The 24,834-nt window shown below is 42.0% G+C and overlaps 2 protein-coding genes across 2 annotated transcripts in view; one reads left to right on the top strand and one right to left on the bottom strand.

Annotated features, from left to right (window-relative positions):
• Nucleotides 1–24,834, bottom strand: part of cep89 (centrosomal protein 89) — a 114,416-nt gene that overhangs the window by 4,473 nt on the left and 85,109 nt on the right. The window contains exon 19 of the mRNA XM_079592411.1: nucleotides 15,692–15,861. Coding sequence (XP_079448537.1) covers nucleotides 15,692–15,861 — 170 coding nt within the window. The remainder of the gene's footprint in view (nucleotides 1–15,691; nucleotides 15,862–24,834) is intronic.
• Nucleotides 15,636–24,834, top strand: part of LOC307012455 (E3 ubiquitin-protein ligase RNF182) — a 28,454-nt gene continuing 19,255 nt past the window's right edge. Inside the window, exon 1 of the mRNA XM_079639128.1 lies at nucleotides 15,636–16,011. The gene's annotated coding sequence lies outside the window, so the exon portion shown is untranslated. The remainder of the gene's footprint in view (nucleotides 16,012–24,834) is intronic.

Consider the following 24,834-nt stretch of genomic DNA (forward strand, 5'->3'; position numbering starts at 1 on the left):
TTTGGCGACAGTCATATTGCTTTTAGAAGTGTCTTTTTCAAACACATTAATATTATTAATAACTTATTTTTCCCATCATATATTTTTAACAGTAAGCCAATGTTTTAATTAAAATATTTTTTCGTCATAGCTTTGAAAACGTGCAAGAACGTCTGGTTCGATCCCAGGGGATTGCACATACCTATGTATAAATGTATAGGATAATGCAATGTAAGTCGCTTTGGATAAAAGCGTCTGCCAAATGCATAAATGTAAATGTAAATGAATCACTTGATAAAGCAGAGGCCCCCATTTTAATAAGAACGCTATAATGTTGTGAATTCTTTATGCTTTAGTTGCCAGTGTTTCAGCGCATTGTTATGGGAAGAGCACACCCACAACTGAAGTATCAATTTCTGCCAAGCACTTAACTTAATTCAAGTTCACTTGAATTTCGGTCCTTTTGTGCAGATTGAAGTTTTTAATGTTACACTTATGTTGTGTATCTAGAATATCTGATTAATCTCATATGCGTCATATAGAACTGGCTTTAGTTTACTGGTGTTCATTCACTTTTCAGCTTCACCTCATGAAGCTATTTATTTTAGAGGTTTCTTTTTCAAAAACATGCATTATTGGTAATCTTGCAGTGTTATTTTTCTAGTCATATTTTAATATTTTGATAGACATATTTGCACATTATAATTTGAGTACTCATCTTTGAGGTCTATCAATATTGAAAATGCCCATCCCTACTAAGCATACTGAAACAAACACACTTCTGTAAAATTCCTCCTTGGAAAAAACAATCATTCAGTATAATCAGCAGCTTTATAGTGTTGCTCAGGAGCTAATTACCCTCCTCCATCCCAGCTCGTCCAATCAGGGCTTGGCCTTCTGATATTCCTCTTTGAATCAGACAAATTTTTCTTGAATTATGTTGTTACATTAAATTATTGAACATCAATTAATGTCAATCATCTTTGAGGATAATGGTCCTGACATATATGCAGCCTTGGTAAACACAAGAGGATTTTTTCAAACACATTAAAAAAATCTTACTGATACCAAACTTCTGAATAGTAGTGAAAATATAAAGTTCTTATTGTTAAGACTTGAATTATAAACAATAATAAAAAACATGTTAATCTAAACAGCACATCCCTCTCTTCTCTGGTTGGGATTTTGAATATAGTCAGTATTTTTGTGTTAAGGATCTTTGTCTATAGGGACTTTTGCACCGGAGGAACCTGGTAAATCATAAACTAGTTAAGACGGAGAATGTGTACACTGTGTGCTCAGACTCTGGCTAAACCGTTCTCAGCGCCGTGAAATTAAAAGTCCGCCCACCATCAAAATTAAAGTCCCACACAACAACACGAGCTGTAGGACGTAAGTGGCGGCTTACGTCACTTCAGAGTTACAAATGGCGGTGCGAATACAACCAGGTAAAAGGTTCTAAGGGAACATTTAGTTATCAGTTACAAATGCCCCTATTAACATAACTGAGAGTCTAATAAAACAGCAAACAGCTTTACTCTCACCACCACTCCATTTCTAGACCCCTAGGGCCCTATTTTAACAATCTGAAGTGCAAGTATCAAACGCAAAACTCAAGTAAATTTGTGGGCGGATCCCGGGCGCTGTTGCTATTATACCGACGGGATAAATGACTCTTGCGCCCGACGCACATCTAAAACGGGTTGGTCTGAAGTAGCTTCATTATTCATAGGTGTGGTTTGGGCGTAACGTGAAATAAACCAATCAGATCGTCCTCTCACATTCCCTTTAAGAGCAGACGCGCTTGTTCCATGGCGGATTGCTATTATAACGGCGGATTTCCCAGGCGCACGCCAGGAGCGATTCACAGCCGAGGAGACCGACTTTCTCGTCAGGGCCGTAAAAGACAGAGAAGTGACATTGGGGATGATGGGAGAAACCCACCCAAATTAGCTTCGGTTAAACAGGCGTATAATAATTTGGGTAAGTGTAAGCTAGATTTATGCCTATTTTTTTCACATCTTCACGGACACAACAATGATTTCCCTCGTGTGTTCATATTTTTCCTTGTAATAATGTATGATTTGCATAAATTAAAACTGCTGCGTCTGTTTAGATTAGAGAATCAAAGTGTATGCACGTTGTTCACATGCTACATAATGGCCAACCATGCGGAATGCGCATAGCATATGACTAACGCGCCACTGTCTTTAGACTGGGTTTTTCCTGGTCAGAATTGTTTTTTGAAACTGCAAAATAGCACCAGGGAACTTTTGGGCTGGAACACGCCTCCTCTTTTCGCTGAACCGCCCCCGGGAGCGCAAGTTCATTCCCTAATTTACCACTGTGCGCGGGTGCAAAATAGGAATGATACATGCGTCGGTGAACAAACTCAATTGCGCTGGGTGCAAGATAGGGCCCTTAATCTTAAACCTCCATTTCTGAATCAAACTCAAAAATGCTTATTTAAAAAAATCCATATTTCTTTTTAAGACAGCGGATTTGTGAATATTATACATCATTTTGTCACTGATGTGTTGTCATATAGTGTCCTGGGGCTGCTCTTTTTACATCCTGAAAAGAGTCGGGTAAATAGCTATATATATTTAATGAATGTATATTTTGTCTAGTTTTCAGGCGTACTTGAATACCTAATCAGATTCTCACCCTGAGACTCTTTTATTTCTCCTTGTAGGTGCCCTTTTCCTCTCTCCTTCCTCCTTTCTATTCATCACATATTGTGCTGTCTCAGCAAAAGCCAAACAAGGCCTTATCTATGCACACAGCTATCCTGCCCCTGTCACCTTAGAGATTTATAACTGAGAGAGAGAAACAGAGAGAGAGAGATTGCTGTCAGTGGGTGGGTCAGCTGATCAATAGTGTCAGACAGGGGAACAGACAGTAGGACAGAGAGATGCAGAGAGGGCAGAAGTGAGGGACAAATAAACCCACAGACAGACAGATCAGTAGAGGAGACATGTCTGACAGACTAATACCACATCTGAATGTATAAGCCCAAATGGTATCATCAGACTTCTTTGCATTTTCTGAGCTAAAAATGGAGCTGAGAATACTACATGCAAACTAGTAGCTGAAAGCATCATCAAATTATATGATAAAACTTTAATATTAATGGTTGCATAGATTCTGATCAGTGCACATCAACAACCCAGACAGGATTCAGGCAGAAACATTGGTAGAAACTGTTTCTAGGTTAGTGAATGACATTTTTCTGCTCTAATATCCTCCTTTTAAAATACATTAAGACAGAAAATAATAATTGTTCAGTGTGTTCTCTCGCTGCGTGGTCCTTTCTCTCACCATCTAATCGATTGCTAGAGTTTGCCTTTGCTCTCATTCTCATGACCCAGTTGCCAAAAGAGAGAAGGAATAGGACCAGAGGGATGGGCACGAGTAGGTGTGGAGAAAAGAAGTGACACGTCTGAGTGATGAACGTCAGGAGATGAAAGATGAGAGAGAGACCAGTATTGACCAGGCTGGTTTTAGCATCAAAGTCTTCAAGAAGAGATTAAAAAGAAATGAGAGAGACGGGAGAGTACTTTGTGAAAGCTGCACTGGGAAGTAGGTTTATGGGAGCAGTAGTAATTTGAGTAACGAGGTTGTGGTACATTCTGCTGTGTCACTGTATGTAAAAGCCACTTTGAATGATGCCATACATTTCATCTACGTCAGATCAACACCAAGCTGTAATTTACTGGTGAACAGCTCATGTCAGAGATAGGAAATGTTGACTTCATGCTTGGTTTCTTCCTTGTGGTGTTGCCTAGTGCTTAAAAACCTGGGTTGGTAACCATGTAGTCACCTAGTCTATTGTTTTTGAGAGGGCACCAGTGGGAGTCACGGCGAGATGAGATATAACCAGTTGCAAGTTCAGCTGCAAAGAGATCTATCAGTAAAATGTTTGTTTTGTTTTGTTTTATATATATATATATATATATATATATATATATATATATATATATATATATATATATATATATATATATATATATAAATCATTATTTATACTGTACCGTTCTCCACACATTGTTCGGCACGCACTTGCACTGTGGTTCATCTCAAATCTGGTGACGCATCTATGGTTTGTTGAAAATAACAACACGTAAAATAGACAGAGTTCAGCTAATGTATGTTTCTGTCGATGGATACACATTCTGGCTTCACAATTCATTACAAAAGTGATGAAAAAAAAGTAGGAAAAAAAAAACACTTGGACAAAACAGTCACTAGTTCAATGTTCAATAAGTGTGCCGTATGCTCTATGACTAGTCACATCATCTGGGTGTTGATCAAGACGACGCAAAAAAGAACATTGCGCACTGTGAGATCTGTGTGCTCACAGATTCGCTTTCATTCGAAGCGTGCAGTATTATTTGACAGTTGTCCTTTTTTCCTTCAACATAGCTCATACCAAACCATATCATATGATACCATGACCTTAAAACCGTTATAAAAACCGAACCGTGAGTCAATTGAACTGTTACACCCCTAATATATATATATATATATATATATATATATATATATATATATATATATATATACACACACACACATACACAGTATATATTAAGTATATGTATACATCTAGGTGATATTCTTCAGGTGAATCTTATATTTATAATAACAGAATCAATTTGACTGTCTGCTGCGGAAAGCGATATCTGTCTTTGTCCTTTTAAAGTCGCCATGAAATAAAATTTGACAATTCGTATTTTTATATATAATATTGTAGTTTATTACAAATGATTTATCTGTGCACTTCATTAATTTAAAAAAAATATTGTACCCTTATAATCTTAAAGTAAAAGTAAAACCCTGCCCTCTGTTCAATATTCCGTTTCTCTAGGAAATACGTCACAACACTGGAGAAACGTTGTTTGTAACTTCCGGTTCACGGGGACTTTAACAGTTAAAGGTGACCTATTATGCAAAATTAATTGTTTACAAGGTGTTTGAACACAGATGTGTGTCTACAGTGTGTGTAAACAACAAGCCTAGTTATAAGAATCCACCCAATACAGTTTTTATAATCCCCATATTTGTTTACTGTTAGTTGTAATGGGTTTTTGTGTAATTTGCTGTGTTGATAATAATGAAAGGGAAAGAGAGAGTTTATGAATAAGACTTTAATGCACACTACTGTTTTATTCAGCTCTTACAATGATTTTCTGAAGTGAAAACGGACACTTCATCTTAAAGGTGCTCTAAGTGATGTCAGGCCAAAATATTTTTTGTCACATACAGCAAACATCTCCTCACTATCCGCTAGCTGCCTGTCCCCTGAACACACTGTAAAAAAACGCGGTCTCTGTAGACACCACAGGCTCCACAAACAGCAACAAAAACAAACTGGACTAACCCGTACCACGAAACATAACAAACAGTGTTCCAGCCAATCACTGGCAAGAAGTATTTGAGGGTGGGTCTTGGGGGTTAGTGCGCGTGCACATGAAGGGTGTGTGTGAAGGAGAGAGAAGCATCAAGAGGGAAGTTTGAATAATGGCCGACACACGACCAAAGAGACGACGTTCCGTTGATCAACTTACAAAGAAGAGGGAAAAGGATAAAGAATGCGCGAAGTACCGAATTTACATCAGTAAAGCATTCGAAAGATGGCGAGAACTCCGCCGGCAGAAGGGCTTCAAGTCCAACATTCAGGTTGCTCTGTTTTTGCATGACAGGTTGGTAACGTTAATTTTTTTTCTTCTAAATTGACGCTTATGTTTGCCAAACCCACACAAGGATATAATTAGCTAGAACTATGCAGTCAGCGTTAACTTTAGTGAATACAACATATGTTTGTAGCAGCTAGAGATCAATCTGTATTGTAAATGATCAATCAAATTAATAGTATGGCGACAATTTATGTGAATGGTTGTTTTCATCCACTGTTTGTTATGAATTTGAATGTTAATTTATTGGAGACGAGATGAGGAGGAGGGAGGGTCTAGCTAGCCTCCGTTTTGTTTGACAATAGTTCGAACGTCAACAAGAAGTGACGTCACCCAGGATCGCTTAGAGCACCTTTAAATCTCTAAGAAATTCTGCAAGCAGAGTGATACAAAAAGTGAAAAGATTCCCGTGGTGATATTGGTAGAATATCGCAATGGCTGGAAAAGGCTCTCAGCCAATCAGATTTGAGAGCCAGAAAGAACTATTGTGTGTGTTTGTGTGTGTGTATATATACATATATATAAGGGGATGTAACAATACATATATCAAGATATCGCGATATACAAATGCGACGATATGTATCGTTGATGTAAATGATATAATTCACGATACAGTTAGTTTTATCCAAGGTTCAGCTTACTGTATTTATAAGGTAGAATTCACCCCAAAAAATGTTATTCTGTCATCATGTACTCCCAACTTCCAAACACAAATGAAGATATTTTATATGAAACCTGAAAGTTTTCTGTCCCTCCATTTAGTGTCCAAAACTTAAAAGATCAAAAGAATTTCATAAAGGCATCATAAAAATAATCAATCGAGTGGGCTTATCCAAATCCAGGTCTTCGGAAGAGAAACGATGGCTTTATATGATCAGATTTATAACGACGCGCTTACTGTAGAAAACACGGACGTTCAAATGCGTGTGTGTCACGCGAATACAACATGAGAGTGAGTAAATCCAAAATGTATATTTTTGGATGAACTAGCCATTTACAGTTCGGGAATAGTCCCTTTTGACATGCTTTCTTGTGATCATCAGAACTGTGATTGATTGCATTGGATCATCTGAAGCACACACGCTGGAACGGCACTCCTCAAAGTGAAGTGCAAATATCATTTAAATTTGTTTCATTCAAAATCATTTCAATATTCATCGCAATTTGTTTGGTATCGTGGCATGTGTGTATCGTTACAGCCCTAACACATATAGCAGATACCTATATCAGTCAACAAATAACACAAGGTAACACTTAATTTTACAATGCTCTTGTTACATATGTTACATATTCTTACTGTATTAATAACAGTATACATTGTCTTACTAACCCTAAATCAAACCCTAACCCTAGTTGTTGTTAATTAACGGTAGGGTAGACAAATTTTGAAGAGGCTATCTTTGAAAACACGAGATCCCACCCTCCCTTCAGAGCCCACGCCTCCTCCAAAACACATGAGCCACAGTCAGAGCAAAATATGACAGCAAAAGACAGCATTAAATTATCTCTGTCTCAAAGCACACATTACAATAATGAACAAGCTGCAGATTCATTTTCGGCATTGTTGGTGTTGCCATATAAATGCAAATTCCGAGTCCAAGGACGTGAACAGCTCTGAGTAGAACCAAAGTCAAGGCAAGTGATTTTACTCGGCAGCCATCTTTGAAAGGCCTCTCGGGCATGCAAGTGCAGCTCCTATGTCTTTGGATGGAATTCTCCACAACTGTTTGCCAAGCTTTGATTAAATTTCATGTTGAAATCACCAATGAAATCTGACAAAAGTTGTCTCATAAATTGTTTCTAAATGCTCAAATCATGACCAAAAACAGCATGTTTCAGGCTGGACCAAGCTAATGCCAGCAGCCATATCACCCTGTAGCCCAAGACTGGTTGCCCACTGAAGCTAAGCAGGGCTGAGCCAGGTTAGTACCTGGATGGGAGACCTCCTGAGAAAACCAGGTTGCTGCTGGAAGAGGTGTTAGTGAGGCCAACAGGGGGCGCTCACCCTGTGGTCTGTGTGGGTCCTAACGCTCAAAGAGCACCGTGTTCAGGATGAGACGTTAAACCGAGGTCCTGACTCTCTGTGGTCATTAAAAATCCCAGGATGTCCTTCGAAAAAGAGTAGAGGTATAACCCTGGCATCCAGGCCAAATTTGCCCCTTGGCCTCTATCCATCATGGCCTCCTAATCATCCCCATATACTGATTGGCTTCATCACTGTCTCCTCTCCACCAGTAAGCTCTGTGGTGGGCGTTCTGGCGCAGGCTGCCTTCGCATCATCCAGGTGGATGCTGCACATTGGTGGTGGTTTAGGAGATTCCCGCCTTCCATGTAAAGCGCTTTGAGTACCCAGAAAAGCGCTATATAAATGTAACAAATTGTTATATAATGCACATGCGCAGACCAAGCGTGCATCTCAGAACACTGACTGTTTCTATAGGAACCGGTCTTCTAACGGCAGCTGCAGTGAAGCGATGACTTTACCAATCGGTGATTGGCTCTTCATTTTTCTTAAGAAGGCGGGACTTATTCCGTCATATTGCGCGTTGCACTTTCTCCCATTCATAGTTACTCTTATCTGCAATACGAGTGCACTGTCTCTCTGTATATAAAGTCTTTGGTAGAACGCCACGATTTTGGTTCAGGAGGAACTGTAAAAGGTGTCTGCTGTTTGTTAGCGGGGCTCGGTGACCGTCTAAAACTCTGCATAGTCTCATCATGGAACACATTGATGACGTGTGATTGGTGACCTTTAATATTACTCAGCACTTGAATGTATAATTACAATGTAACAAGTACAAAATAAAGCTTAAAATAAACCTACTGTAAAAAAGTAAGCAAATGCAGTAAACATACAGTACATAATTCATCACATTTTACTTTTTGAATGTTCACTTTTTGATTATCAGGATATATTGATGTAACCTTCAATTCAGTCTAATAGTTCCAGAAATTAATGTGTCATTTATTGGTGCTTTGGTTTACTGTGGGGGAAATGGGGAAACAGTTCCATCAGACTGAACTTTGCTTTCTTGCCACTGAATTGCTGATAGATTATTTTATGCACTGATTGCTTCTGATAGCTTATTTTATGCAATTGACAGTAACAAAAAAAAGTTTTTTGTATCTGTTTAAAAAAAAAGAAACATTGAAATGTTAGTACATAGCAAAGAAGATATTTTGAAGAATATGAGTAGCCAAACAGTTGATGGCTTCATTGACTTCCATAGTATGAAAAAAAAGAGTGTGAAACAGTAAAAAAAAAAAAAAAAAAACCTATGAAAGTCAATGGGGCCCATCACCTGTTTGGTTACAGACATTCTTCAAAATATATTCTTGTGCTTCTTATCTGCTTGTGTTCAGCACAAGAAAGAAATTCATACAGGTTTGGAATAACTTGAGGGTTAGTAATTGATGACAGAATGTTAATTTTTCGGGTGAACTATCCTTTTAACAACTTAAGACAATATACATTTTTCAAAAGTTATAAAATAGTTGTAAGACAGTATAAAGTGGGTAATTATTTTCTTTCTAAACACACCTAATTCTACTAGAGGCTTCCCTACATTTGATTTCCCCCACATTCCCAGTATATGACATGTTGCTGACTAAATGGTGGAGAGCACCGAGAGTACCTATTTTAATCATTTGTTTATTCTATTTAATTAAAATCAATAATCTCAGTCAGATATTCCAACCGCAGTTGCAATTGACTAAATATGAATATTAGTATTTATAATAAGTATTAACATTAAATCATTATATGCGGTGTATCTGAAACATCAGTGTGACTGTATCATAGATTTCAGAAAAACAAAAATACCTATGGATATGGGAATATTATTGTACTAAAGGGAATATTATAGTACTACTAAGTGTGTTAATCTATTAAAATCACATGGTCTTATTAATGTACAACATCAAAGGAATCAACCACAGCATGTGTCTTGTATAATTTCCAATATAATCTACATTTTATAGTCTCATCTGTTCATTTTACTTCTGTACATTACAAAGTTAAATGAGGTGCACAAATGGCTGCATTAATCCAATTCACACACATACGGTACTATTAATATAATTCATTAGTGGTGTGTAATGGATTATAGGCTGCATGAGGGATGATTCAGCCATACTACTGGAGCAGATCAACATATACTGTAGCCCAGCACATGCACACACATGAACACAAACCTACACTCACGTGTGTGAGAACGACAAAGACTAAATCTTACTGCAAGACAATAGCGGCCATAATTTGTGTGTTATTAAGACCAGTATCTTCTACGCTGAGTGTGTGGACATTAAATCAATGTTTCATCTGACCTGCAGCCAGAGATGGGGACTCGAGTTTGAGACTCGGACTCGAGTGCGACTTAAGTCGCACACACAGTGACTTCAGACTCGACTTGAGACTCGTCCTCGAAAGACTTCAGACTCGACTCGGACTCGAGCTCCGGGACTCGTGAACAATGTTTATTTTTAGGAAACGTCTGATGAGCTCGCTGTTATTCCCCTCCTTCCGTTATCTATAACCTGCCTACATAACACTATATCTGCTGCGCGCGGCCACACATGAGAGGACATCAAACATCGACTGCACCGGCCGCTGCTGTGCCATTCATCGTAAGCTTGGGTTTAAAAACTTTCACCTCAAACAGAATTTTCACTTCAAACAGAAGGCACAAATCCTTTCTTTAAAGTGAATTTCGTTTTGTATTAATTGTATCTTAATTTTAATCAATGTTTCATCAACCAATTGCCTGGATTTAATAAATAAGAAGTAAATATAGCAGACAATATAATCACGACACGGAGGTGCCTGCGTGTGAACTGGAGCGCGTCTCATAAATTAACCGAAACTCTGCGTATAAGGTAGGCTAGTCTACTTCACAGACCTGAAAAATATATCTATATTGAAATGTATACTTTTATACAGAACAATTCAAAACGAAAGAAAACTGCTCTCTGCTTATGTAATCCGTAGCTTATTTCTCTCTGGCGCATTCACTAGCCTACTGCGAAGATCGCGAGTCAGCATCGTCAACTTCATCTTTATTAATAAACAATTAAAATGTATCCTTGCTATATTTGACATATTCATAATCATTGCTTTTGCTGGTTCTTTGAGCTCTGGTGCTTTATCGGTAGCGCCACCGCATTAAAAACATGACTGCGTGATGAAAACATGATGAAAAACACCACCTAAATATATAGCCTAACTGCTTAGAAAGAAAACACAGAACAAATAGAGTAGCCTAATGCGCATACGTCCATCTCGCGAATGTACAGTCTTCTTCATGCCATCATCACCCATAGACGCTTTTCCACTGGCCACCGCGAGCACAGAGGCCGAAACTCCTGTCAAAAATAAATCGCTATACAAATATATCAGACGCTGCCATTTAGTCTTTATTTAAAAACCACAAACAGGTAACTTAGCCTACTTGCATTCTTCATTTGTCTCGCGGTCTTTTTTTTTTTTTTTTTTTTTGAACAAGTAAAACTAAAATTGTGTTGTAACGCAAGCGTTACTGAATATTTAACGAGTAAAATATTACTGAAAATTGATTAGTAATGCCGGCTTAGACTACTGCGTTACAGCAAAAAGTAATATGTTACTGTTATGCATTACTTTTGTAACGGCTTACTCCCAACACTGCATATTACTTTGATCCTTATATATAGCTATACAGTGTTCTAAGCAGCCTGGATGGGTCACTGTACGTGATGCAACACTTATTTAACCACAAAAGACTTGAGACTTGACTTGGACTCGAGCTCAGAGACTTGAGACTTGACTTGGACTCGAGCTCAGAGACTTGAGACTTGACTTGGACTCGAGCTCAGAGACTTGAGACTTGACTTGGACTCGAGCTCAGAGACTTGTGAGCATCTCTGCCTGCAGCACTGCAGAGCAACATACAGAAACTAATGCAAGTTCTCAGCTCACATAAAATGGCTGGTAGGCAAATTAACGTTTTAACATGTCACGACCCGTCTGAAACCCAGAGAAAACTAAGCGTCATTACGTGCGGTAGGGTCAGGATGACAGGGTGAGATCAGGAGGGCTACAGGTCTTTAATTGCATTAGAGTGTCTCATTACTTGTGTGTGTGAGTTTCTCTAATGAGGAAAAAATCCCCAAAAACAATACACATGAAAACTAATCCCAAGCAGAGAGATGCGAGGCTGATGCATTTGTGTATTTTGAGCTGTCAGTTCTGCTAAAATCACTTACACCATCCTGACCTACAAAGGACAAAAACCTTTTCAGACTCCTTCATTTTTAAAACACTAACATGACAAGAGAGGTAAACACAAACAATCATTTTTTTATACTCTGTAAGTTGCCTCTCTGCTTTTTCAGATGCCAGATGCCACATAACTGATAAATCCACATATCTGTAAATAATCAAACTATGGTTTTCTGAAAAAAGGTTTGCACATTACTAGAATGACAAGCCTTTTTGCATGCTGTAATTTGTAAATGACATTTTTCCATTCTTCGTCCGGCAGTCCTGTCAGTCGACTCAACAGAGCGATACAAAATACAGCCATGTTCACGTCAAGCTGAGTACTTTAGTCATGAGAGAGTCTGTCCCTTGCATTAAACTGTGGTTAAAAAAAGAAAAGAAAGACAGACGATGAAAAAGAGAAAAGACAGACGGTTTTATGCAGAAAGGATTTACAGTGAAAGAAAAAAAGACATTAAAATGAGGATGTTTAAGAAATGAAAGAGTCCTGTGACATGGGTTCACCTGTGACCTGCTGCCACACACAGCTGTCATTCAACACTGCTGGATGAGGAGGAACGAATTGCAATAAATGACACATCATGTGCCCATAATAATAAAACAAGAGGGAAGACTATATAATTTGACAAAGCGCTCATGTGTAATTTAAATATGTCCATTAATCTTCCCTTTCTTTTCTCTTTTAATTCTCTCTCTAAATGTTCTGTTCTTACTCACACAGCCAGGTGACATTTCAGTATATAACCAAGCTTTTTATCTCTCTTTCTTACACACAAATCTCTGAGCACACACACTAATCTCTATATGATTGGAAGCTAATGTTTCAGCAGCATTCAAAAGCAATATGAGCAGTAAAAGATTAGCCAGATTAGATCTCTCTAGATCCCCATGAGTTCCACCTTTGGCCCACACTTAAACTTTTTCTCTCTCCCCCACACATCACTGTGTAAAGTAGCCCATAGTTGGAGTAAAATCCTCCAGAAATAAAGGGATAGTTCAAATGAAAATGAACATTCTGTCTGTCATCATTTACTCATTCTCATGTCATTCCAATCCTCTATGACTTTCTTTCTTTTGCTCAACACAAAAGAAGATATTTAAAAAAAATGTTTTTTTGATCATTCAATAAAAGTCAATAGGGTTCAAGGTTCAATCACACTGACTTGCAATGTATGGATATAAACAGTTAAAACATTATGCAAAATATACTACTGTTCAACAGCTTGGGGTCAGTAAGATTTTCTTTTTCAAAAGAAATTGATACTAATCAAAAGTGACTGAAGACATTTATCATGTTGCACAAGATTTCTATTTCAAAGAAATGCTGTTCTTTAAACTATAGAACTGTCTACTAAATAGAACTGTTCTTTCTATTCCAAACATTTCTGGAAAAAAAATCAGTTTCCACAAATATATTAAGCTGCACAACTGTTTTCAACATTGATAATAATAAGAAATGTTTATTGAGCACAAAATCAGAATGATTTCTGAAGGATCATGTGACACTGAAAGCTGGACTAATGATGCTGAAAATGCAGCTTTGATCACAGGAATAAATTACATTTTAAATTAGAAAACCGTTATTTTGAATGGTATATTTCACAACCTTACAGTTTTTACTGTATTTTTATATATAAATGGAGTCATGAAATCATTACACCTTTGAACATCACAGTGTTAAAAGAAATCAACACACAAAGTTACAAAAAAAACACAGCACTAGACCAGAAAGCATGCCACCACAAATACTTATAAAAGCACTCATGAAGACAGAGAGGAAAAAGCCATATCACATCACAGACATGATCATTTGTTGAATCACCACAGGTTTTACAGCCAAATAATGCCACATCCACAGCCACTCCATTCACTGAGTTTGGTGTCAAAAATTAAAGTGGTTGAAGCATTTTTCAATGTCAAACACACATGCATAAAAACAAATTCTTCTGAAGCATTTTACTGACATATCAAAGCTGACATTTAATACCCTCACACTCAGGCTTAGGAAGGGAACTTCAAAATGAGCTTTGATGTAGGTTTGAGAGAGAGAGAGAGAGAGAGAGAGAGAGAGTTGAGTTAAGTTGGACCAGTATTAATATACAGTATATATATATATATATTATTATAATATAATATAATAATTATTATATTATATTATATATATATTATATATATAGTTTTGTAAAGGAATTCATTATTACTGCCAACAAAACAAAACCCATTTCTAGCATTTAAGTCTTTAGGTCAAAAGATCATAATAAACACAGTCAGCCAAGTCTGTCCAAATCTTTAAAGGTGACATATTATGCCCCTTTTCACAGGATGTAAATACATACATCTATGGTGTCCCCAGAATGTGTCCGTGAAATTAAAGATCATTTATTATAGCTTGTCAAATTTGCCCCTTATTGGGTGTGAGCAAAAACGGGTTGTTTGTGTGTGTGTCTTTAAATGCAAATGTGCTGCTGCTCCCTCCTTCGTTTAGAAGAGGGTTGATCCTTTACACGAGCTTCGGATACTCCGTCAATAACAAAACACGAATAATCTCACTCATCCAAAATCTCAGAAATAACCAGTAGTGGAGTGCAGCCGTATATAGAGACTTAGGAAGAGGTTGCAATTTTAGATGCACCTGGACGTTTCTGAATGGTTAGTGGATACATTTATGTAGTTGTTGTTGTGGAGTTACATTGATTCATCTAATCGACTTGTATGTACCGTCATGTTTAACTTTTACACAAGTTGGCACAGTTCACTGTGGTCTTTATAAGACAGCTGCGACATTTTTTGGCCAAATAGTGTTCTGTGCAGCCAACGACAGAACAGTTTGAATGCTTTGCTCCAACTTTTGGCATTGCGTTAAAACTAGTTACACTGTTGTAACAACCAAATGAGGGCGCCGTGGGTGGAAACATGCAGATTAAGGGGCGGTAATATTATAGTAAGATCCCCTTTCTACGTCAGAAGGGGAGCGAAATCTTTACGTATTTTTTCATTACCAAAACACAGTTACTGGGTTGTCACTTTTCACATTTTCTGTGTTGGTAGATGCACCATGGACCCGATTAAAGAACTTAAAAACAGAAAAGGTCAGATGTTAGGTCAGAAGTCAGATGTTCATGATCTGTTCCCTTTAAAGTAATAATTACAACTGTGTGGTTCAGTTAGTTAGTAAGTAGTGCTTATGTATGTCTAACTATACATAATAGGCATATACACTTGCATATACAAGTATAATAGATCATTATAATGTATAAAACCTAGTTTTGCTGTTTGAGTAATATTATTTGAAAAAAATTATAGTACCGGTATATATATATATATATAAATGGTAAATGTAATTGGTAACATCTTAGGTAAATGATCAGCGCCCAATGATTCCAGTTTCTGAATTTAACATCTTTTTATGAGTTCAGTCAGAAACAGGAAAAAATTCCTAGAACCCAAAACAAACAAAAAACTGAAAGAATAAATGGTACACATGCCCAAAAGAGAGAGAAAGCAAATGTAATTATGAGAGCTCAAAATTACGAGCACATGGAACATTTAGACAGATGAGCCTGCAGCTGTGCCAGCTTTTCTAGAGCCCCTCCTCTCTCTCTCTCTCTCTCTCTCTCTCTCTCCCCTGTCTGTTATTGGTTTGTGCCTTTGTGACAGCTGCTCCACTACTGCTCTCACCTCTTCTGCTGCATCCCTCTATACACAGAGAGCAAGAGGGGGAGAGAGAGAGAGCGCGTGTGTGTGTGTATGAGAGGATTACCTCTTCTGCTGCAGAGCTCCGTGCAGTTGTTCCTGTCTGTCTCTTAGTTGGCTCTGCAGGTGCCGGATCTCTCGTTGATAACTCGCTGCTTTCCCCGCAAAGTCTTCCTCCTGTTCGCGCAGACGCCGACCCAGCGAATATACACTTGCTGACGCCTTCTGCTTGTACACCTAGAGCGGCCAAGAGAGAGATATGAAAACAGTTGCGCTGGAAAGCACAGAGGAACGGTGGAGTAGCACTTAAACTAATAAAAAAATCAAGGGAAAATAAAATAACTCATACAACCCTGGAGGAGCCAGAGCCAGAGACTACACAGCACGGTAAGACTAGAAAGAGAGATAATGTGTGTGTGGAGACATGTTCATCTGTCTGGATTAGATCAAGTCTAACCAATGCAGGAAAAGTGACAAACTATTATTACCTGTTAAAGCTGAAGAAAAGGGAGGGTATGGGAGCAATGAAGAAGGTCTGAATTTACAGTTTAATACTTGAGGTTGTTAACATTTACAAGGAAATATTTTACCTCCAGCTGGTTACCTTGTGGATGACAAATGAACCCACATACACACACACACACACACAATAAAATAAAAAAACAGGTTGAAAGAATGGAGATGAATGAAGCAGAGATCTGATGTGCTGGTGGGATATTGCAGTGATATGTTGAACCGCAGACTCAGGGCAGATGCATTACGGAGAGGAACAGATGTTGGCCTGTCTGCTGCTAAAACAGATGTGAGCTATTTAGATCAACAAACATGCACATTTGCGCAGCTCCTGGGGTTTCTAGGGAGAGGCAGCCTGTTGATATAACTCATCTTCACATAGCAAAGGGCAATGAGACAATTACAGCAACATGAGTAAACGTGAGTAGTAAGATATGCTTAGTCCATAAATGCCTCATCATAAATACATGACACCGGGGAGGATATGAGACGGATCTCTCAGAAAAAATTAACTGCAAAGAAAAACCAAGAGAGTCAAATGAATAGAAGGGCAATAAAGGGGAAAAAAACGGAGCGACAGATAAGTTGATGCTGAGAGTTGTTCTCCTTGGTAACTGTTGTTAGGCACAATTGTGATTTCCTTCAGAGATCAAAACCCAGAGGGAGAAATGCAAGAGTGAAAACTAAAGAACCAGAAAGAAAAAAGAAAATTTCCAATGCATGTAAACGTGAAAACACATACGCATGCGGTTAGAGAGATGATTAGCAATGGTAATGTTTTTAATGGACACCCTGTGTTATTATATCCGTTTCAAGCAGAGAATGAGCGTGTGTGTGTGTGTGTGTGTGTGTGTGTGTGTGTGTGTGTGTGTGGAGAGGGAGAGATTTGACTGTACTCTGTGGGGTTTTAGAACACATAGGGTCCAACCTTTCCCTCACATATGGATCAATAACACTCCACACAAACAAGTCTCAGTCAACAGCTCTTTCAGTGCATGCGTGTGTGAGCATTCAATTACAGCAGTTCTGAGTCTCTCTGGTTCTCTCACCCCTTTCTCTTCTAGAGATATTAGTGTTGTCTTGATCGTGTTAAAGAACATCTGAGCAGCCACCAGACAAACCACAAAACCAATAAGGAGTACCAGAACTAATATTGCAAACAAGTGTGCCAACATGAAGCGATTTCAGTGACTTTGGTGGATTGCAATGGGTCATCTGCACCATTATAAAGATGGTGCTAATGTGATTTCAATTTGTGACATTTTATTTACATGACAGTGACATATTCATTGAGCTTGTGATAGCAAGCTTCTGGCTATACTGCTCTTCATGCCATGCTTGCTTGCTTTTGTAATTCTCACCAACATGGTAAATCTGTCAGATGGTATTGTTAGCAGCATCGTCCATTTGCTGTTTGGACATTTCATTTCTGTTCTAAATTTTTCTGTTTTGGGAAGCTTTGTATGCTCTTCTGCACTCCGCTGTCCATAATGGAGCTTTTCCATACAAAACTTTCTCCTAAGAGCTGTTAAGGCATCATAATGATAAGCCAAGACTAGTGTTGTCAAAATGAATAGGCCCTACTCATGGCCAGATTCTTTCAGACAGTGGTCAGAATGAGGCTAAACACTGCAGGGAATCATTTGGGAAGTTCAATCTGTTAACTGTAAATCTAACAGGGGTCAGAATCTTCTTAGTAGGAAAAAAACCTTAACTGATCAACTCAATAAAAAAAATGTTGCAATTGTTGGCACTCTCTCTCTCTAGAATGAACGTGTCCTGTATGAATGTGCTTTCAAAAATTATGTTGTATAAATTGACAAAAATAGTCAGGCATAATTTTTATTGAAAGATTATTGTCAGGCATAATCATGAACGCATAATCTATTGTTTACATAATCTATCACTGGTGTCACTAAAGACTAATGAGAATCAGAGAGTATTTTCTACCGAGAAGATCATTTGTGTCACCAGACCTTGATAAGATTGTAAGAATCCCATAGTGTAGTGAATGATATCTCATGCCCTGTGTCTGAATGTGCATACTTCACAACCTAATAGTGTAGGACAAAAAACAGCAGTGGTGGATCTAGAATTTTTCTTATGGGGTGACAAGGGGGTGGCATGAGGCCTGTGAGGAGTGGTAACAAACAAGCATTCAATCATCTATATTTAATCTATACTATATCATCTATACTACATCTTCTTTACTATAATTAAAAACAAAATATATTCGCAAGAGGCAGTATTCGGGGTCCAAGCACCAATGGCCCATGTGGATGATTAGTAATCCAACTGAAATTAATATTAAAAAAGTAATTAATTAATTAATTCATTACATTTATCGCTTTTCTCTGCACTCAAAGCGCTTTACATAGAAGGGGAAATCTCCTTAACCACCACCAATGTGCAGCATCCACCTGGATGATGCAATGGCAGCCATATTGCTATATCCATATAGCCATATCGCTAGTTGGGCTCTCACGTCCGAATTTAAGGAAGTGGGGGGTGGTGGGGGAAGTGAGGTATGCCGTAAAGCAGTCGAATATTGTATTTCTTTTTGTGCTCGGGTTACTACCCGAACCCCGAAGTTCCGTAGTGCCAGTAAAAGTGATACAGACCCCCTCAGGCTATGGCAGACGTGTCATTCAACCTATTGTAAGTCGATGTACCATAACAAGGGTCTTGGAAATATATTATGAAGGTTGAAAAACTACTTGGTGTTGCTTTAATGTTAGTGTTAAATTAAATAAGAAGTAAAGGCATGCTGTTGTTAGGCATGCGACCATAATATATGCGGTGTAAGTGTGGACTAATATTCAAATTTTAAATTTAAATGAATTGCATATCATATGATGTGAGGTCAATTTCAAATTAATGTGAAGATGTCATTTGCAGCTCAAAACTTAAGGCCCTGTTCATATTTTAATTTATTTATATAATAATTAGCTTGCAGTTTAAGTGTTTGTTTTATTATTCACACCACAATAGTAACTGTCTTTCCCTATCAGTCGGTCACTACTACGTAGGTCGTGACCGACCAATAGGAATCTCGCTAGAGAGCCGATCTACTTCGAGTGAAACTAAACGAGCCAATACACATTGGCGTGCAATCATTTGCATCAGCTGCGCAGCCTCGCAGCGCGGGTATATAACGAGCAGCTGGTGATTGCACTGTAGCTTTTTGCTTCGGAGCCAACCGATGCTGTTTAATCTATCTAATATTGAGTGATCAAACAACGAGCAAGCTCTTCAGGAAGATCTCTCGTGTCTGGTGCGGGCGATACAGCGCGGCAGTGGGGTCAACTTTCTTTTCTCTTTTGTTTTTGTGTTTCTGAGCAAAACAAAAAAGCTGTTTTCACAGCTGGTAACGGTGCGCCAAGAGCGTTAAATAGCCGTTCTTACGGCTGGTAAGACCGCCGTGAAGAGAGACAGCGCACGACAGGTTGCACATTTCTGTCTGTGTCCGCTGCGACCGTTCCCCTGCGTGCTTCAGTACCAAGAAGAGCATTCACCTGAAAGAGCTTACATGGGTGTGAGTTGCGTCTTTCTAAAGATGACATTCCACCCGTGTGTTCCTGGATGCGGTCGTTTCCTGTCCTCACTGACGGCCACGATCACTGTCTCGCATGCCTGGGAAACATGTGAGACTGTGTTCGTGGGTGGTTCATGTTTTCGCACGGGAACATGACCACGTCGGCCCGCCGGTTGACTCTGCTTTCTCCGGAAAGCTTGAGTCCCCTCTGTTGTTGGCCAGCCGCTGTTTGTGTGTGAAAGCACAGCTGCAGGTCTGCTCGACACTCTGGGACACCAGCGTGTCGTGTGCCGTCGAGCTGCCGGGCTGCAGCGCGGGTTGTCACGGCGACCCAGCGCTCGCTTGGCGCTCTAGGTGCGCGGTCCCCATGTCTATTCTCCGTTGTAGCGCCCTCCCTGGTGGCCACCAGGAGAGGTCTACTTCAGTAGAATAGCTTGGGTGATCCTGAGAGCTGAGGGCTTCTCCTTCGGGGAACCAACCCCCTAGGGCCCCTCCCTCTCTAGCGCATCATAAGCTGTGCAGCTTCTGGATGAGATTGCTGGTCCTTCAAAAAAAAAAAAAAAAAAAGATGGAGGAACCTAGCGTTTCATTCAAGGCTCCAGCTGAGGGCAGATGTCGATTGCTACATCGGAGAGAGGGGCTGTTTCGTTCTGGAAATGAGGATGATGTTAAGTTCCCACTGTAATAGTGTGTGTGCTTATGCTGAATCAGATTCAGAGCGGACAGCCATGCTTTCCCGGGTCTTTCTCGGACGTGCATTGAAAACTTAGCAGTATGGAGCTATATTTGTGCCAAAAGTGCCAAATTCTGCATAAAGTTTTCACCTCTCTCACTACCCTCGATAGTGGGGTGGCCGTGCCTCTGGCAGGCCACCTCTACCCTGCATGCGAGGCCAAGGCACTCTTATTGCACGAGGGTAGTTCTGAGCCGGGGTTGAGCTGCGCTTGTCGACTGACCGTGTTCAAGTCACAGTGCTGGCCCTCGATCAGACGATGTCCACCTTGGTGGTCCAGAAGCCCCCCTGGCTGTCCTTGTAGAGGTGTGAGAGCTCGTCAAAGTACGCTTTCTCGATGCTCCATCTCATAAGGTGGCCTTTTCAGCGACACTGTTGAGAACTGGCCCAGCAGTTCTCCACAGTCAGCAGCAGACTGAAGCGCTTCCCCTGACGTACCACCAGAGTACCTCGTGGGCTGCCCCTCAGTCTACTCGTCGCCAAGGGTGTCATCCCCTGCAAAAAAGAGAAAACTCCGGCACAGCCTGCTCTACTGTGTCCGCTGCAGGAGGATGACACCACCCGTCTCAACCACTGTTTAAGTGGTTGGTGAAACAATCACTGGAGACGGGTGACCCGGAGATGGGTGGAGCTGCTCTCTCCCAGTAGAGGGCTGGGAAATTAATATTTTGAGTCGAAATTCTGTTCCACCACTGGAGTCACAGTGGTTCCCAAGTTCTCAAAAAAAAAAAAAAAAGAGCAGATCCTCTATCTCTGGGTCTGAAGAGGGTCTGGAGAGTAGTGGGAGGAGAAAATCCTCACCACCCTCATCCGCCTCTGCTGTCGCCAGCGGGCAGCGCAGTGTGTGGTTCGAGAACGCAACCAAGCCGCCTCCTGCACCTCCTGCCTCGTGGAACCAGGTAAGTGCTGCACAGCACACTTAGACCACGCTACGGACCGCCTCCCCAAGAGAGCCTCCCGGGCCGCGTCCCTGTGTTCCACCTCGCTGCCCCACTCCGGGTACGCCTACGGTCCCTTTGGTCCCGCTTGTACGGTCTCTGCGAGCCTGGTTAGCGCTCCCCAGTCCATCTCGCTGGCTCATTCGGACCATCAGGCTCGGCTATGCGATTCAGTTCGCCCGGCATCCCCCCAAGTTTCGGGCCATCCACTCCACTACAGTGAGAGCAGCCGATGCCCATGTCTTGCGTGCGGAGATCGCAGTCCTACTGGCGAAGGACGCGATAGAGCCGGTGTTCTGACGGAACACCATACCCATCAGAATGGGATACCTTTGGTTAATGCGCATGCGCAGCATTGGAATTAGTGGAATTGCGCATGCGTTAAATTTAAACCATCATTTCAGCATACCAGATTGCAAGCGGTAAGTGTTGGTGTATTATATCGGTTGGTGTAATTAATATACCCCTTTATAAACTGCATTTTTTATTAATATACCCCTTTATAAACTATATTTTTATTAATATACCCCTTTATAAACTGTATTTTTATTAAACCAGGGCAGGGCCATCAAAGAAGCATACCCTTCACAAACACTGGTATGCAGTTTTGACAAAGTAGGCTAAATTGACAGACCCCGCTATAAAACTCAACTTCCGGTATGCTATTCTGACAAAGTATGCTACATCGACAGAACACCGGTCCCTCCAGCCGATATGAGGTCAGGACACTACAGTCCCTACTTCATTGTACCCAAGAAAGGTGGTGGGTTACGACTGATCTTGGATCTGCGAGTTTTGAAGCGGAGCCTCCACAAGCTACCGTTCAAAATGCTCACGCAGAGACGCATTTTCAGATGCATCCGTCCCCAAGATTGGTTTGCAGCGATCGACCTGAAAGACGTGAACTTTCATGTCTCGATTCTTCCTCGACACAGGTCGTTTCTGCGCTTTGCGTTCGAGGGTCGAGCATATCAGTACAAGGTCCTGCCCTTCGGGCTGTCCCTGTCTCCCCGTGTCTTCACGAAAGTCACGGAGGGGGCCCTTGTTCCCATGAGAGAACAGGGCGTTCGCCTCCTCAACTATCTCGACGACTGGCTCATACTAGCACACTCTCGAGATCAGTTATGCGAACACAGGGACCTCGTGCTCAGGCACCTCAGCCAGTTGGGCCTTCAGGTCAACTGGGAAAAGAGCAAACTCGCCCCCGTGCAGAGGATCTCTTTTCTCGGTATGGAGTTGGATTCGGTCGCACAGACAGCGCGCCTCACAGAGCAGCGCGCCCAGTCGGTGCTGAACTGCTTGAACACGTTCAAAGGCAGGACGGCGGTCCCACTGAAACTTTTTCAGAGGCTCCTGGGGCATATGGCAGTGGCAGCAGCGGTAACCCCGCTCGGGCTGCTTCATATGAGACCGCTTCAGCACTGGCTTCACGGCCGAGTCCCGAGATGGGCGTGGCATCACGGCACTCACCGGGTGGCAATCACACCGGCGTGCCGCCAGACCTTCAGCCCGTGGTCAGATCCCTCGTTCCTACGGGCAGGAGTGCCCTTGGAACAGGTGTCCAGGCATGCTGTGGTATTCACAGATGCCTCTGCCACCGGCTGGGGCGCCACGTACAACGGGTATGCAGTGTCAGGGGTGTGGACGGCTCCCCAACTGCATTGGCATATCAACTGCCTCGAGTTGCTAGCAGTACATCTCGCTCTGAGCCGCCTAAAGAGGCCGCTACAGGACAGAGACGTGCTGGTCCGTACGGACAACACAGCGACCGTTGCGTACGTCAACCGACAAGGTGGTCTACGCTCCTGTCGCATGTCGCAACTCGCCCGCCATCTCCTCCTCTGGAGTCAGAAGCATCTGAGGTCGCTTCGAGCCATGTATGTCCCCGGTGTGCTCAACCGTGTGGCCGACGAGCTATCACGAGCTGTGCTCCCGGGAGAATGGCGACTCCACCCCCAGGCGGTTCAGCTGATGTGGAGAGAGTTCGGGGAGGCTCAGGTAGACCTGTTTGCCTCCTCAGAAACCACCCACTGCCAGCTGTTTTACTCCCTGACCGAGGGAACACTCGGCACGGACGCACTGGCACACAGCTGGCCCCGGGGCCTCCGCAAATATGCGTTCCCCCCAGTGAGCCTACTTGCACAGACCTTGTGCAAAGTCAGGGAGGACGAGGAGCAGGTCCTTCTGGTGGCTCCCTATTGGCCCACCCGGACTTGGTTCCCAGAACTCATGCTCCTCGTGACAGTCCCTCCCTGGCCCATTCCTCTGAGGAAGGATCTTCTGACTCAGAGACGGGGCACCCTGTGGCACCCGCGTCCAGACCTCTGGAAACTCCATGTCTGGTCCCTGGACGGGATGCGGAGGTTCTAGGTGACTTACCCCCAGAGGTACTTAACACCATCACTTCTGCAAGGGCACCGTCCACGAGACGTGTGTACGCTTTGAAGTGGAACCTGTTCGTCGAGTGGTGCTCTTCTCGCCGAGAAGACCCCCGAAGATGTTCGATAGGGTCCGTGCTTTCCTTCTTGCAGCAAGGGTTGGAGCGAAGGCTGTCTCCCTCCAACCTCAAAGTACATGCTGCCGCTATTTCAGCTTATCACGACCACATAGATGGCAAAACAGTTGGGGAGCACGACCTGGTCGTCAGGTTCCTTAGGGGGGCGAGACGATTAAATCCTCCTCGACCCCCCTCCATACCCTCTTGGGACCTTTCCCTGGTGCTTCGAGCACTTCAGGATGCTCCCTTTGAGCCATTGCAATCAGCAGACTTAAAGCTTCTCTCCATGAAGACTTTGCTGCTGGGTGCACTGGCCTCTGTCAAGAGGGTAGGGGACCTGCAGGCATTTTCGGTCGACGAATCGTGCCTAGAGTTCGGGCCAGGTGACAACCATGTTGTACTGAGACCCCGGCCTGGCTATGTGCCCAAGGTTCCTACCACTCCCTTCAGGGACCAGGTAGTGAACCTGCAAGCGCTGCCCCTGGAGGAGGCAGACCCAGCCCTGGCTTTCTCTGTCCCGTTCGCGCTCTGCGTATGTACGTGGACAGAACTCAAAGCGTCAGGACCTCAGACCAGCTCTTGTCTGTTACGGAGGCCAGCAGAAGGGAAGGCTGTCTCCAAGCAGAGGATGGCCCACTGGATAGTGGATGCCATCGCCTTGGCTTACCAAGCTCAAGGCGTGCCCTGCCCGCTTAGGTTGCATGCACACTCCACGAGAGGCGTTGCATCCTCCTGGGCGCTGGCACGTGGCTCCTCGCTAACAGATATCTGTAGAGCTGCGGGCTGGGCGACACCTAACACGTTCGCTAGATACTATAGCCTACGTGTAGAGCCGGTCTCCTCCCGTGTTCTCACCCTAGACGGGTAGAAGCACTGAGAGGCCCGGCTCTGTCGGCTTGCTGCACCCTACTGTGCACCCTTATTCTCCAGTGTGAAAAACCTGTGAGTCCTCCAAACACCCTCGGGCCGGACATGGCGGAGCGTCCGGTGCCAG

This window comes from Phoxinus phoxinus (assembly GCF_949152265.1).
Source record: "Phoxinus phoxinus genome assembly, chromosome: 2".
NCBI lineage: Eukaryota > Metazoa > Chordata > Actinopteri > Cypriniformes > Leuciscidae > Phoxinus > Phoxinus phoxinus.